The sequence below is a fragment of the Meriones unguiculatus genome, chromosome 16 (assembly GCF_030254825.1).
Source record: "Meriones unguiculatus strain TT.TT164.6M chromosome 16, Bangor_MerUng_6.1, whole genome shotgun sequence".
Taxonomy (NCBI): domain Eukaryota; kingdom Metazoa; phylum Chordata; class Mammalia; order Rodentia; family Muridae; genus Meriones; species Meriones unguiculatus.
In genome coordinates, this window is record NC_083363.1 from 56,750,818 (window position 1) to 56,765,327 (window position 14,510).

The 14,510-nt window shown below is 49.4% G+C and overlaps 1 protein-coding gene across 1 annotated transcript; it reads left to right on the forward strand.

The window, feature by feature from the left end:
* The first annotated feature begins 9,412 nt into the window (after positions 1-9,412).
* Positions 9,413-14,245, forward strand: LOC110565275 (serine protease 40-like). Its single transcript, XM_060368957.1, has 5 exons — positions 9,413-9,593; positions 10,057-10,330; positions 10,737-11,011; positions 12,778-12,947; positions 13,922-14,245. Exons 1-5 carry the CDS (start codon positions 9,413-9,415, stop codon positions 14,243-14,245), a joined length of 1,224 nt encoding a protein of 407 aa, XP_060224940.1.
* Positions 14,246-14,510: the final 265 nt, after the last annotated feature.

A 14,510-nucleotide genomic window follows, 5' to 3' on the forward strand; every position in this document is an offset into this window, starting at 1 on the left:
TGAACTTAGCTTGCAGACCATCTTACTAAACGGACTTAGAAACATATGAGAACCAATTAGCAAAGTGCTATCAATCCGGGAGTAGAGTTTATACCCGGGTGCCAAGGGGCTTCCTCCTTGTCTAACAGTCGAATGAAGAAATTCTCAGCCTCCTGAACTGTTAGTGCAAGCTGCAATAGGCTATGTGTGCTCTGATCAGTCGAGATCCGGGCACCTCTTGGAGCCTCTGCAGGGGCTACGGGAAAGATTCTGACCCGCAGCTCCAAAGGACAGAGTAGTTTATCTGCCTCCAAGGCTCTTCCTGATGGCGACCTGTCAAGCAGCATGCCTGGGATGGGTGGTTGAAAGGGACCAAAAGGGATGGCGAAAAGGGACGGCTGGGAGGCTGTGGGACTAGAAAGAAAGGTTGTCTAAAGCCTTGGACAAGAGGATGGGCAGGTGTGAGGGGCGGGCGGCGAGAGGGGCGGGGCCAGCGTGGGTGGTTCCCGCAAGCTGCTTTCCTCCAGGTCCTTCGGGCAGTTCTGCCCGACCCTGCCTCGCCTGCCGCGTGCTTCACGCAGGGGCGCAGTGCAGACCCCTGTTCCCACCGCCCCTGGCGCTCTCCAGGGAACACTGAAGCCCTGGGCTCGCTCATCACTGATTGGGGTCGTTTATCAGAGTGTAAATTGCTCATCTCGTAGCCCCTGAAATAGTTTTTTAAAAATCAGTTTCGGGACGTTGCTAGATCTCAGCCCCCAAGAAGGAGCAGCAATACCTCGCGCAGCTGGAAGAGGCTACATGTTTCTTTCTCCATCCAGTCCAGCCGCTGATGTCATCACCCGGTGGCTGTTGCCGTCTCTCTGCAAACGCGACCTCTCTCGACTTCCCACTTGGGGGCAGCAGTGAGCTGTCCGCAGAGTTGTGCAGGTGGCACCGGGACCGCAGGCCACGCAGGTTCCGCACCCACCTCAGGTCCTGGTGCCTTCCACGTTGATGGCTGCGAAGGCGCTGGGTTCTTGACGCGAGTCTACAGTATGGATATGGTCTCCATTTCGCGGGCTAGGAGATTTCATGCCGGTCCTATGCAGCACATTTCCCGGGATCATGTTAGTGGGTAGTGGAAGCCAATCCGGAAGGCCAGGCATGTCTCTCTGCAGACAGACATGTTCAAATCCTCTGGACAAAGAAGGTGCCATGGGGGAGTGGGAGGCAGTCCCAGAACACACTATGGCACCCACAGGTTTGTTTTTTTTTTTTTTTCCTCCTAGCACCCACATTACAAAGTACTAAGGTCATGAGACCGATTTTTAACAAGATCCTATTTGTAAACCGACGTTTTGGAAACATGGTTATTTAGCCACGTAATCAGTAAGTTGATTAGCTGTGTGCTTCACCTTGGTCCTGAACTTTCAGAATCCACTGGAACTCCGCGGTCACAGCACGTGGTCATTTGCAGCATCCCCTGGCAGGTTTTGGGAAAAGGCCGCACCAGTGGCCTGCAGTTCTGAGCACCCCGATGGCTATGCACTCTATATAGCTCAGGTTTTGTTCTTTTTGTTTTTTCATGTAGAACACATGGACTTTGTAAATCTGCCAGTTTCATAGGATTGCCATGAAGGTCAAAAGATAGAGCCGGAGCTCAGAAGACCCTTGAAGCACTTTTTGGAGACTATTGGTTTTCAAGGCAGCCCGATGTGACAGTTGGGTTTAGGAAGAGTGTTGAGTGAGGTGCCTAAGTTTTATCTCCAGCCGGTAAAATGAGCCAATTCAAGACAAGTAATTAAATGCAGGTTTATTGGGAGCAGCTCTCAGAGGGTTCACCGGTTCCAAAGAACGGGGCCAGAGAAGTCGCCGTGGGACAAAGCCCAGAAAGCATCCGGCCATGTTGTTTCACTTTTGCTCCGTTAGATGTTAGCAAGCTACGAAAGGGTCTCCAGGCTTTTTCAATAACCTGGCTCCTTTCACATGCCAGTCTTCATTCTGCGCTTTAAAGTTCCTGCCCTTCTGTCACAATCTCATCAAACTTGTGATCTCCAGGTTCAGTGAAAGATCATGCCTCAAAATATGTGGGGTGAGACTAAAGAATCAAGAATCAACTTCTGGTCTACACGCACGCACGCACGCGCACACACACACACACACACACACACCCTTGGAGAGAATAAAGTGTGGGACGTTTGAGTATTTGTCCTTTGAGGTTTTTATTAAGGTAGGCACATAAAACTGTATTCTTCCCGTGCGCCCTCAGTGAGAGAACTTACCCCACTTTTCTGAGACCAGTCATGTGTCGTGGTTTGACTAAGAACGGCTCCTGTAGTGTTTGAATGCTTAGACCAGTGAGTTGAACTGTGATGGAATTAAAAGAATTAGGAGGGGTGGCCTTGTTGGAAGAAGTGTGTCCCTGTGGGTGGGCTTTGAGGTTCCAAAGCCCATCCCTCCGCCTAGCGTACAGATCAGGATGTAGCTCTTAGGTACTGGTCCAGTGCCTGCCTGCACACTGCCATGCTCTCTGTCATGATGAAAATGTAAGCAAGCCTCAATTAAACGCTGTCTTTTTAAAGAGTTGCCTTGGTCATGGTGTCTCTTCACAGCAATAGGACAGTGAATAACACGCCATGGAAAAAATGATTTACCATCCTCTGTTACTGTTGGTTTTTAACCAGTTGGAGACCAGTTTGCGTGGCACACAGCTTAGGATGGGTGCTTGAGACAGGAGAAAGGTGACTGGTTAAATAAAACAGAATGAGATAATGGAGAGATGAAGCTATATTACATAAATGCAGGTTTATTGGGAGCAGTGAGGGAGGGAGAGGGGAGCCTTTGCTTGGGGGGGAGGAGAGATAGGGCAGGAAGGGGGAGAAAGGGCGGGAAAGGGGATGATGGAACCAAGATGTCTGGTTAAATAGAGAAGTCCTGCCCCTAGGTGGAGGGCAGGGTATGGCAGCCACGCCCAGCAGCAGGTAGGGACTTTAACAAAAGGTAACTGGACTAATGGCCCACATTGATCTTTTGTTGTCTTTGGGCCAGGAATGGATGGCTGATTATGTTTGTGGCCTCAGTTTATGCTTCTGCTCAGTGGCCAGTTTCAGCTGCCAGCTGCCCTTTTGGTTCGTCTTCATGAAGCAGCAGCAAGCAGTTTGAGGATTACTTGATGACATGTTGTCATTTAGAAGTTTTAAGTTGTCTTTTTGGGAATCTGCCACCTCTCCCAATTCCCTAGTTTCTTGCCTACCCTCAAAACAGTTGTTATAAAAGCAGAATAAGGGCTGGAGAGATGGCTCAGTGGTTAGGAGCACTGGCTGCTCTTCCAAAGGTCCTGAGTTCAGTTCCCAGCAACCACATGGTGACTCACAACCATCTAAAATGAGATCTGGTGCCCTCTTCTGGCATGCAGGCATACATGTAAGCAGGACAATGTATACATAATAAATAAATAAACAAACAAATCTTTAAAAAAATAAACAGCACTGTTTGCTCTTCCTAAGTTGGGCCCAGGTTCAAATTCCATGCACCCATATGGCAGCTCACAACTGTCTGTAACTACAGTTCCAGGTGATTTGAAACACTCAAACCAATGTCCAAAAAAATAATGTTAAATAAATTATTTAAAAAAAAAAAAAACAGAATAGCTGATCTTGAGGAAGCGCTATTCCTAATTGTCTGAGAAAGTGCCAGATTGATTTCCAGAGTGGTTGTACAAGTTTACATTCCCACCAGCAGTGGAGGAGGGTTCCCCTTTCTCCACAACCTCTCCAGCATGTGTTGTCACTTGAGTTTTTCATCTTGGCCATTCTGATGGGTGGAAGGTGAAATCTCAGGGTCGTTTTGATTTGCATTTCCCTGATGACTAAGGACGTTGAGCATTTCTTTAAGTGTTTTTAGGCCATTCGATATTCCTCTGTTGAGAATTCTTTGTTTAGCCCTGTTCCCCATTTTTTAATTGGATTGCTTGATTTGTTGCTATTTAACTTCTTGAGTTCTTTATGTATACTGGATATTAGCCCTCTGTCAGATATAGGGTTGGTGGATCCTTTCCTGCCGGGAGCCAAAGCTATTTAGTGGAGCCAAAGTTATTTACTGATGCCAAAGCCAAATAGTGAGCAAAGGCCATTTAGTGGAGACAAAGCCAATTAGTGGAAAAGTTATCAACAGCTGCACTAGGACCCTAGGTCATGGGTGATAGATTCGTGTGAGAACATCCGCTTGTTAGTCTTGGAGCATCCTTGAGATATCTTAAGTAAACATCCTTACGGTATCTTGCAGGTGCAATATATCAAGCCACGAAAGCACTATCTTCTACTATCTTCTGCAGCAGTAAATTAGCCTCCCCCCTTTCCTGCCTTCTCCCTATATCAGTTGTGTAAAAATTTCAAATAAACGAGGCCTTGATTGGACAAACTGACTTGGTCTCCATTCTTCGCGTTTTTGTCCCATCCCATTCTTTTTGCTCCTTCTTAGGAACCCGTTGAACTCCCTCTGGACGGGACACTTTCCCAATCTGTAAGCAGTCGTTTTGTTCTGATGACAGTGTCCTTTGTTTTACAGAAGCTTTTCAGTTTCATGAGGATACCACTCCTAGGCATATATCCAAAAGATGCTCAAGTACACAATAAGGACATTTGCTCAACCATGTTTGTAGCACCCTTATTTGTAATAGCCAGAACCTGGAAACAACCCAGATGCCCCTCAACTGAGGAATAGATACAGAGATTATGGTACGTCTACATAATGGAATATTACTCAGCAATGAAAACCAAGGAAATCATGAAATTTGCAGGTAAATGGTGGGAACTGGAAAAGATCATCCTGAGTGAGTTAGAAAGACACACAGGGTATATACTCACTCATAAATGGATATTAGACATATAATATAGGATAAATCTACTAAAATCTGTACACCAAAGAAACTAATCAAGAAGGAGGACTCTGGTTAAAATGCTCAATCCCCATTCAGAAAGGCTAAGAGGATGGACATCAGAAGGAGGGGAAAACGGGGAACAGAACAGGAGTCTGTCATAGAGGGCCTCTGAAAGTCTCTACCCTGCAGGGTATCAAAGCAGATGCTGAGACTTATGGCCAACCTTTGGGCAGAATGCAGGGAATCTAATGAAAGAAGTGGGAAACAGTAAGACCTGGATAGGACAGGAGCTCCACAAGGAGAGCAACAAAACAAAAATATCTGGGCCCAGGGGTCTTTCTGATACTCCAATTAAGGACCATTCATGGAGATAACCTAGAACCCCTGCACAGATGTAACCCATGACAGTTCAGTACCCAAGTGGATTCCCTAGTAATGGGAACAGGGACAGTCTGTGACATGAACTGACTGGCCTGCTATTTGATCACCTCCCCCTGAGGGGGAAGCAGACTTACCAGGCCACAGAGGACGACAATGCAGTCAGTCCTGATGAGACCTGATAGACTAGGATCAGAAGGAAGGAGAGGAAGACCTCCCCTATCAGTGGACTTGGGGAGGGGCATGCATAGAGAACGAGGGGAGGGTGGGACTGGGAGGGGAGGAGGGAGGTCTTCACGGGCGGGGGGATACAAAGTGAATAAAGTGTAATTAATAAAAATTAAAAAAAAAAGAAAAAAAAAGCAGAATAAAAGCCTGGCACCTCTGTATGTTTCCTTTGCTTTGGGTCAGACTCTTTAACTATATATAGGCATATATAAAACTCACTCCACTTCAAGGCTGAAGGCACAAAGAAACCATCACTGTCTTCAATTCCCAGCAGAGACAGAGGTATGGCTCTACACCCTCCATGCTGTCACTTGCAGCAACCCAACGTGATCTTTTCAGAGACCTCCAGTGAGGCAAGGCTGGGATTCAAGGCTTTAGTGTGGAGATGAATTTCAGAATGAACCACTTTCTAAAAATAGAAAGGCAGTCAGGGAGGAAGGAAGCCTATTATAGGCTTGTAAGAGTCATGCTTGTGGCTTTTAGAATGGGAGTGTGTGTGTGTGTGTGTGTGTGTGTGTGTGTGTATGTGTATGTATGTATGTACATGAAGATGCATCTGTGAACATGTAGAGGTCAGAGGGCAATGTGCAGAGGAAGATGTGTTCTCCCTCCACCATGGGGATTATGGGGATGAAACCCATGTCATTTGGCTTGGGGGGTGCTAGATCAAATTCTGCACCCTTAGGGCCCAAATCAAGCCTTGCCTCTCTCTGAGGCAGAGTGTTAAGAAGCAGTCTGTGTTCTCAATTGATGGTTGGTTCCTCCATGTTCCTCGTTACCTGCTATGAGGAACTAAAACTTTCTGCCACACCTAAAAGGTTACATACAAAAGTCAGAATTTTGTTGTTGTTGTTGTTCGGGGGGGATTGGCCCAAGAGTCCTGAGAAAGACTGGTTGGAGTTTTGTTCTGGAATGAAGGCTGCTCTCTGGAAAGGCTGCGATTTCCCCTCAGTGGCCACGAGGTGCTAAGTGCATTCGTGGATGGCTGTGAAGACGCCAGTTTGATTATAACGATGCTGAAAATGTTAAAGTAACCAGAGCTAACACTTACGTATGCTATGTGTAATTGGGGTCCAGTCCTTTCTGAAGCATGAACTCAACTGGCCAGCTTGTCTTTCTAATAGAAGACTTTCTCCTTTTCCATCAGAGCACACGGTTGATTTCCCTGCCGATCAGGATTCATTTCTGTTACAAGATTAGCACTAGGTAGCTTATAGAACTTACGGAAGTTGTGCATGCGCACACACACACACACACACACACACACACACACACACACACACACACAAGCACACACTCATATGAGTTTATCCTGGAACCAAATATGAGTCACTATGGCTCAAGAACAAGGATCAGTTTATTCCAAGTACCGTATTCCAATGTGGTAACAGTTTTCATGAAAGCTTTTTTATAGTTGTAGAGAAAAAGGAAATTGTAAACAGGGGCCCTTTTTAAAAAAAATTACAATATACTTTTAATAATGTATATGTGGGGCTGGAGAGATGGCTTAGAGGTTAAGAGCACTGGCTGTTCTTCCTAAAGGTCCTGAGTTCAATTCCCAGCAACCACATGGTGGCTCACAACCATCTATAATGAGATCTGGCGCACAGACACATATGCACGCAGAATGCTGTGTAATTAATAAATAAATAAATATAAAAAATAATGTACATGTATGTGTTTCTGCCTGTGTGAGGTGATGTACGTATGAGCGCAGTTGCTCACAGAGGCCAGAAGAAGGTGTCAGTCCCCTGGAGCTCAAGTTATAGGATATGGACTGCCAAATGTGGGTACTGGGAATCCAGCTCTGGTCATCTTAACTGCTAAACCACCCGGCTAGCCCTATTTTGGGCTATCTTAGCCCTCTTAATAGCCACTGGTTTCCCACCTCTGTGTCTGACCTAACGTCTTTGTAGCTACTGGAGAAATACTTACAGAAGTTCTAATCAGTCACTAAATAATTATGGAAGTTCTAATCAGTCACTCAGTATAGTATTTTGGTGTCTGTTTCTGTAATTAGAACCAGGGCTAAGCGCAGCTCGGGGAGACAGGGTTTGTTTGACTTACATGTCCCGATCACACTCTGTCGATGAAGAAAATCAGGGCAGGAACTGAAGCGGGAGCAGAGGTGGGAGCCATGGAAGAATGTTGCTCACTGGCTTGCTTCAGGGATCATGGACCTTATTTACCAGCCGGTACAGCCTGCCCGAGGTGGGACTGTTCTCAGTGGGCTGAGCCCTGCCATATCAATCAATCAACCATCAAGAAAACGCGATACAAACATGCCTACAGGCCAACCTGATAGATAGAGGCTTTTTTTTTTTTCTCAACTGAGTTTTCCTCCTCCTATCTGACTCTAGTTTGTGTCAAGTTGGCGAGACCCAGCACAGGCACTCCTGTAGACTCCAACAGCGACGTGGCTTCCTAGGAACTTCCCCATTCATAAGGCCTCCCTCCTATCCTCCCCACCATATTTAGTAAACGTGTTGGCTTATAAGTTTTTGTTTTGTGATTGTGAGGCTCCTGCAACCTCTTCCACTGCAGGACATGCCATTTAGATAGACCCCAGTCTGGGCTCGTGGACTGTGTTAACTGATGGCTGTTTCTGAATAAACTACTTCACATTTTCTGTGTGGTAAGAGCTAAGACACTGTGTGGGCCTACAAAATGCTTTCTGTTGAAAATGATTTCTGTTCTAGAAACATTTCAGGAGCGTGAGCGCTCCCCATGGGAAGGTCGCTGTCGGAGCTGAGGGCATGTGGTATACCTCAGAGCCCTGTCCACATTTTGTCTCTTCAGGTGACCGGGGCAGAGGAGGAAGCATTTCATATACGGATGCTGAAAAGCCTGATGAAACACACACAATGACCGTGAAGTGCTCCACTCAACTATGGCTATAAAACAGCCCCAGCAAGCAATCCTGGGGACACACAGAAAGCACGCCCTGTTCCAATCTGTCTTGTTTCTCCTGGCAGGGAACTTGTATATGTGCCCACATGCAAATATGTGTTACTTTCTGCCAAAAAAAAAAAAAAGGAGGGGGAGGGAGGAGAGAGGGAAGGAGGAGAAGAGGAGAAAGGAGAAGGAGGAGGGAAGAGGAGGAGGAGGAAGGAGAAAAGAGGAGGAGAAGGAGGAGGAGGAGGAGGAGGAGGAGGAGGAGGAGGAGGAGGAGGCAGCAGCCGGGCTCTGTGGCTCATGCCTGTAATCCCAGCATTCTGGGAGACAGAGGCAAGCAGATCTCTGAGTTCGAGGCCAGCCTGGTCTACAAAACAAGTCCAGGACAGCTAAGGCTACACAGAGAAACCCTGTCTCAGAAGAGGAGGAGGAGGAGAAAAAGAAGAAGCCGCTGACTGGCTAAGAATTCCAAGGACAGACCTTTAAGTCCCAGAGAATGCTTTCTCCAGGCCTTGAACTCTAATGAGTTTGTCCAACAGGGCATAAAACCTACTTTAGTCCAGCACCCTCGCTGTATTTTCTTCATTGTCCAACCTACCTTTTGTGTGTGGACTTAACTTACCCACTACAAGTCCCAGCAGGCACGTTAGTTTCCAGAACCGTGCTGGAGGGCAGCATTTGTTGGTTAGTGGTCGGGACTCACCCACAGAAGAGGTAGATGAGGATGGTTCTGTGAACTTTGGGCTGATGAGATAGATGGTGATGGGACCCGCCAGTCTGGGTGATGAGATTGCATGTTGTAATGGAACGAAACTGGGGAAGCTCTGGGATGCCGGCAAGGCCTTTGCCCCCAGGAGGAGCAGGTGCCCATGAAGGCCCGAGAGAAGAGCCTGAGGACAACCAGCTCCAGTACCGACTGCCTCCCATGGACCTAGGTTTTCAGCACACTTGCTCGGCTCCCGCGAGGTCGGCGTGGGCGAGAAATGTTCCCTAGAGGCAGTTTGCCAGAGTCAGCGGTTGTCTGCACGTGCTTTCGGTCCTGTCTGGGACCCAGACACAGGCCGGCCAGATGCGATGTGGGGCGCTAGGGCCCAGAAATCAGGCCCGGGAAGGGGCGGAGCGTACCTGCTGGCTACTTTCCTATTCTGTTTCAGCCTCTTGTCACTAAGTACCGAGAACCGAGCGACCACAGAAAGACCCATAATCAAGTTGGACGGCAAGTCCATACCAGAATATCAAAATATAAAGTTGGAAGGTAAGATATCCAAAGAGGAGGCAGGTTTCTTTCTGGTGGGCATACCCCCTCCCTCTCCCTTGGATCACAGGCGGTTGGGAGGGTGGGCATGCCTTTAAACACTGAAGATGAGGCTTTGGAACTGAGGACCTTATACTCATAGCCTCTCTGGCTCTTTCCCATGGATCCCTAGATCCCTCCATTCAGAGTCAAGATCATGCGCTGAGGGCTGCACCAGTCTTCCTGGGTTGAGATGGCAGGGCACACCCACCCAAAAGACCGTGGCCCTGAACCATATCTCCTTTCTACGTCTTCAGAGCTGTGCTAAATTAATGAGGTCCAAGGAGCGCCGGGCAGCACCCTTCTCCTTGTCCCTAGCTCTGTTCTGTGGGCCTGACAACCACCCCACCCTCACCATCCAAGAGGCTTTTTTGTCACGTGAGCCTTGCCACGCCCCTCCCGACCTTGGGCATGCGCACCCAAGATCGGGAAGAGAGGCTGCTGAGTCCCCTGGGTCCTGCTGATGCTAACACTTGGGGCACCAAGCACATGCATCCTGAATGCAGGTGCCTCGCGGCTGCGATTGTCTCCACAGTATGTGGCAAGAACAAATTCCAAGGGAAGATCTTTGGCGGTCAGCAGACAGGTTGCGAGAGGTGGCCGTGGCAGGCCAGTCTGCTCTTTCGTGGCAGGCACATCTGTGGGGCAGTTCTCATCGACAAAAACTGGTTAGTCAGCGCTGCCCACTGCTTACAAAGGTGCGTGTTCCCTCCCTGGGAGCCCTTCTGCTGGGAAGTGGTGCAGGAGACAGTCGCTAGGACGGGAGAAGAGGAGGGAAGGCTGTGTGTCCCTTCTAGGCTGTGCTGTGGGATAGATAGCCGGCCTGCTGCTGTTGCCCTGCCCTTGAGTGCTGTCACCAGGATTGCTATCCCTCAGACAGAGGGACGAGAGGAGAGGCCCAGAGTTAGGAAACAGTTTTCCTTTTAAGGTCTTTCTTAGAAGCTCTGAAAAACAGTCCCTAAGCAGCCCTGAGAGAGATCTGGTCAGGGCTGGAAGTGAGCAGTCTCTTGGATGGGTTGTGTGGTCTGGCTGCTCGCGGTGTGGGCGGGGCCGTCAGGGGTGACAGCGCAGACCCCACACTTAGAGGTGCTGCCCCCCCCATAGGTCCCGCAAACCATCTGACTACCGGATCCTGCTAGGGTACAGCAAGCTGAGCAGCCCTTCCAACTTCAGCCTGCAGATGACAGTGAACTTGTTCATCTTGCACGAGAACTATAGCAAGTTGTACTTTCAGGGGAGTGACATTGTCCTGATTCAGCTTCACAGGAAAGTGGAGTACAACTCGCACATCTCTCCCGTCTGTGTCCCGAACAGCACCTTGAAGGTGCCCGCTAAGAAGGCCTGCTGGATAAGCGGCTGGGGCATGCTTAGCGAAGATAGTAAGTACCATGGGGGAGGGGGGGAGGCCGGAGGCCTTCCCAGTGCCTGCGAACCCCGCCTTCTGCTTCAGAAGCAAACCTCCCCTTCAGATGGGGCGTGCAGGCTCTTTGACTCAGAGCCCTTCAAGATTCGAGGTCCTGAGTGTGGTTGACCCCCGTGCACTGCAAGGCTCTCCCCAAACAGTGGTTGCTCTATCCTGGCCAGGGATGACACTGGGCATCCTTCAAGAGATAAAAGCAACCGGCTCTCCCTGGCAAGGGGCAGGTTGGGCTGTTTAACTGGGGATCAGTCACCTCTCTGAACCTCACCGCCCATCCCCTAAGGCAAGGAAGCCTCTTCCACCAGCTTTTACAACTGGCCCCGTATCCACGTGGTTCTGAATCCATGGACCCAGTCACCGGGGGACCAAAAGCCTCAGTGTTGGGGACTGACATTCTCCTTGTCCTTATTCTCTAAGCAATACAGAACTGTGACTGTCTCTGTCCCATTTGCCTCACGTCAGACATTGTGTCGTCTAGACACAATTTTAAGTGTACGGGAAGGTGAGCACAGGTTCTCTGTACACGCTTTGCAGAGAAAACTCAGTGTCTGTGAGTCAGTCACAGGGCCACAGGAAAAGCCTGCTGACAGCAATGGACAACTGTATCTGTCTAGACTGAGAGCACAGGACACCTGGGCAAGGACTTTACACAGGGCTGAGTGCTTTTGATTTAAGACACTATAATGGCACGTTAAATAAAGTCAATGTAGGGGCTGGAGAGATGACCCAGCACCAACATGGCCGCTAACAACTGTTTGTAGCTCCAGTTTCAAGAGGATCCACCGCCCTCTTCTGGCCTCCGTGTGCACTGCATGCATATGGTACACAGACATACATGCAGGCAAAACACATAAAAAATGAAAATAATATAAAAAAATAAAGTGAATGTAAACTGACATGAAACTTTGGGCCACAGTCTGGCAAAGAAATCTTGAGGAGGCTCAGGGGTAGGAGTTTCTCTGAGGTCAGGGCTAGGGTCCCCCTCCCTGCTCCTAGCTTCTAAGTGACAGTCACACAGGCTGCTCAACAGAAGAATGGTCCAGCAGCATTAGAATGGATGGACTTTCAGTCTCTTGACGGCCTATGTGAGGGCAGGTAGGGTCTCCTGGTCAGGTCAGGGGATGAGAGTGGAGACACAGAGGCAAAGTGTGGGCTGGGGCAGCTCTCTGTAGAGACAGGACATCAGCCATCTTCTGTTAGGCCTCTCCTGACCACGGTTGCTGGGCCTGGGTGCAGGCTTGGATTTGCTACATATGGACATCCCTTGACCACCACTGAGGGATGTCCACAGGGGCCCCTGGCTCCTGTCCTATGGCATTGCTCTACACAGGCTCCAGTGTCCCCGCCTCCGGCTTTGGCTCCATAGAACAGCTAGAGCGGTCCTCAAGCTGAGTTCCCCCTTCCTTGGTTTCTGTGTCCTCAGGGTATAGTCTTGGTCTCTTTGCCTGTGGAGGAAGCTCTGCCTGGGACCCCTTTTTCATTGCACCTAATCTTTCTCAGCTCCCTCCCCCATGCTGGGGCCTTTGTAGTCACCCTAACGTTCTGCCTGGTCCTGCCTTGTGTGGGCCCTTATGCCTGCACTTGGATGCCGTTTTCCTTGGTCACTGTGTGCCTGTGGCGAGGCCCTCCCTGTTGCTGTGGCCTAGCGTGTCTGTCCCCCACCAGAAATCATCCTGGAGGGGAGCCGGGTCTTTCCTCCTCTCATAACTGTGTATTCTCCTGCAGAGTTCCTGCAGTTCCCCTACCCTCTTCAGGCCGCAGAGGTCTTCGTCATGGCTGACAGCGAGTGCGAAGCCTTTTTCCAGACTCCGGAAATCACCACACTTCAGTATAAAGCTATAAGAGATGATATGATTTGTGCCGGGGACCTCACCAACGAAAAGTCCATCTGCAGAGTAAGTGGGGATGGCTCGGAATCTCCAGTTGAGTCCAGTTGTCCCTCTAATCCTGGCCAGCGGCCACCCTGCGTGTCCCTGGAAGCCTTCTCTCCCATGTGGGTGGTGAGACAGAGAGCAGATGCTCAGCTGCACATGCCTACACGCACTGAAAATCTGTGACTGCTCCAGGTAGGGATAACACAGGGTCCCTTTATTTTCATTATTCTTTAACATTTAATTTTTACGATTTACTCATTTTATATCCCAACTATAGCCCCCTTCCTCAGCTCCTCCCAGTCCAGCCCTCCCTCTCTCTTCGTCCCTAACCCTTTCCCCTAGTCCACTGAAAGGGGGAGTCCTCCTCTCCTGCCAGCTGACCCTAGCTTATCAAATATCATCACGACTGCCCGGATCATCTTCTTCTGTGGCTGGGCAAGGCCTTGTCAACAGGGGGGAGTGATCAAAGAGCAGGCAGCCAAGTTCATGTTAGAGTCAGCCCCTGCTCCTCTCACTTAAGGACCCACATGGAGACTGAGCTGCCCATTGGCCACATCTGAGCAGGGGTCTAGAGCCTCTCCATACATGGTCCTTGGTTGGTGCAGCAGTCTCTGCAGGGCTCCCTGCACCCAGATTTTTTTGGCTTTGTTGGTCTTCTTGTGGAGCTCCTGCCCCCTCCTTCCATAAGACTTCCTGTGCTCCCCCCAAAGTTTGTCTGTGAGTCTCTGCACCTGCTTCAATCCCCTGTTGGGTGGAGCCTATCAGAGGACCTCTATGGAAGGCTCCTTTCTGCACAGGATCCTTCTGAAGCTTTGTTATATGGAAGTATACGATCGTGCTGTGAAGATTCTGACCAGAGAGACCTCCTATGCTTTTATTTAAAAAAAAATTAAAAAAAAAAAAAGAGATCTCTGGTTCCAGGAAGTCCCCTCTACCCTGGGAAATGTATGTTTCTGTCTTGTTGGACCTCCTAGCTATGTCTTCTCTCTCCTCAGGGAGACTCTGGAGGTCCCCTTGTCTGCTCCCTGGAGGATGTCTGGTATGTGATAGGACTGGCCAGCTGGACTGCAGCATGTCTAGAGCCAATCTCCAGCCCCAACATCTTCACCAAGGTCTCCTATTTTTCCAACTGGATCAAGAAGAAACAGGAAGATATGCCCGACGCTGACCCTTTCTCCGCGCCCCCTCAGGAATCCGCCTCAGCCCTTACAGGCTGGAAGAGCCGGGATGCCGCGACGACTATCAAATACAGGACCTGTACAACCCTGTTACCTTCTCAGGTCTTCCTCCTGCAATGGATTTGGCTCAGGATTCTGTGATGGCCCGCACAGCCATGTCAGGCACCATGGTCTGCTGCACTGAGCACCACTTTGCTTCCATCTGTGGGCTCACCTGTCCATCTGAGGCCACACGTGTTCCAGGCATGACAGAATAAAACAACTAAAGAAACATTTCGATCCCTTTTCTTTTGTCCCATCAGCACCCTCCACCTTCTATGCCCATTCAAGCTTCCAGTCCTCCAGTTTGAGAAGGCCTCGTCTTCCCTGGACATGGACAGTGAAGGGAGGGGACAGCCAGGGAGCT

What these genes read in the sequence shown, in the direction of transcription:
- LOC110565275 (XM_060368957.1), top strand. Translation starts at nt 9,413, where the DNA reads ATGTGGGGCGCTAGGGCCCAGAAATCAGGCCCGGGAAGGGGCGGAGCG. An exon ending in GGGCATGCTTAGCGAAGATA is followed by an intron (nt 11,012 to 12,777) that starts GTAAGTACCATG and finishes ATTCTCCTGCAG; the next exon opens with AGTTCCTGCAGTTCCCCTAC. An exon ending in ACGAAAAGTCCATCTGCAGA is followed by an intron (nt 12,948 to 13,921) that starts GTAAGTGGGGAT and finishes CTCTCTCCTCAG; the next exon opens with GGAGACTCTGGAGGTCCCCT.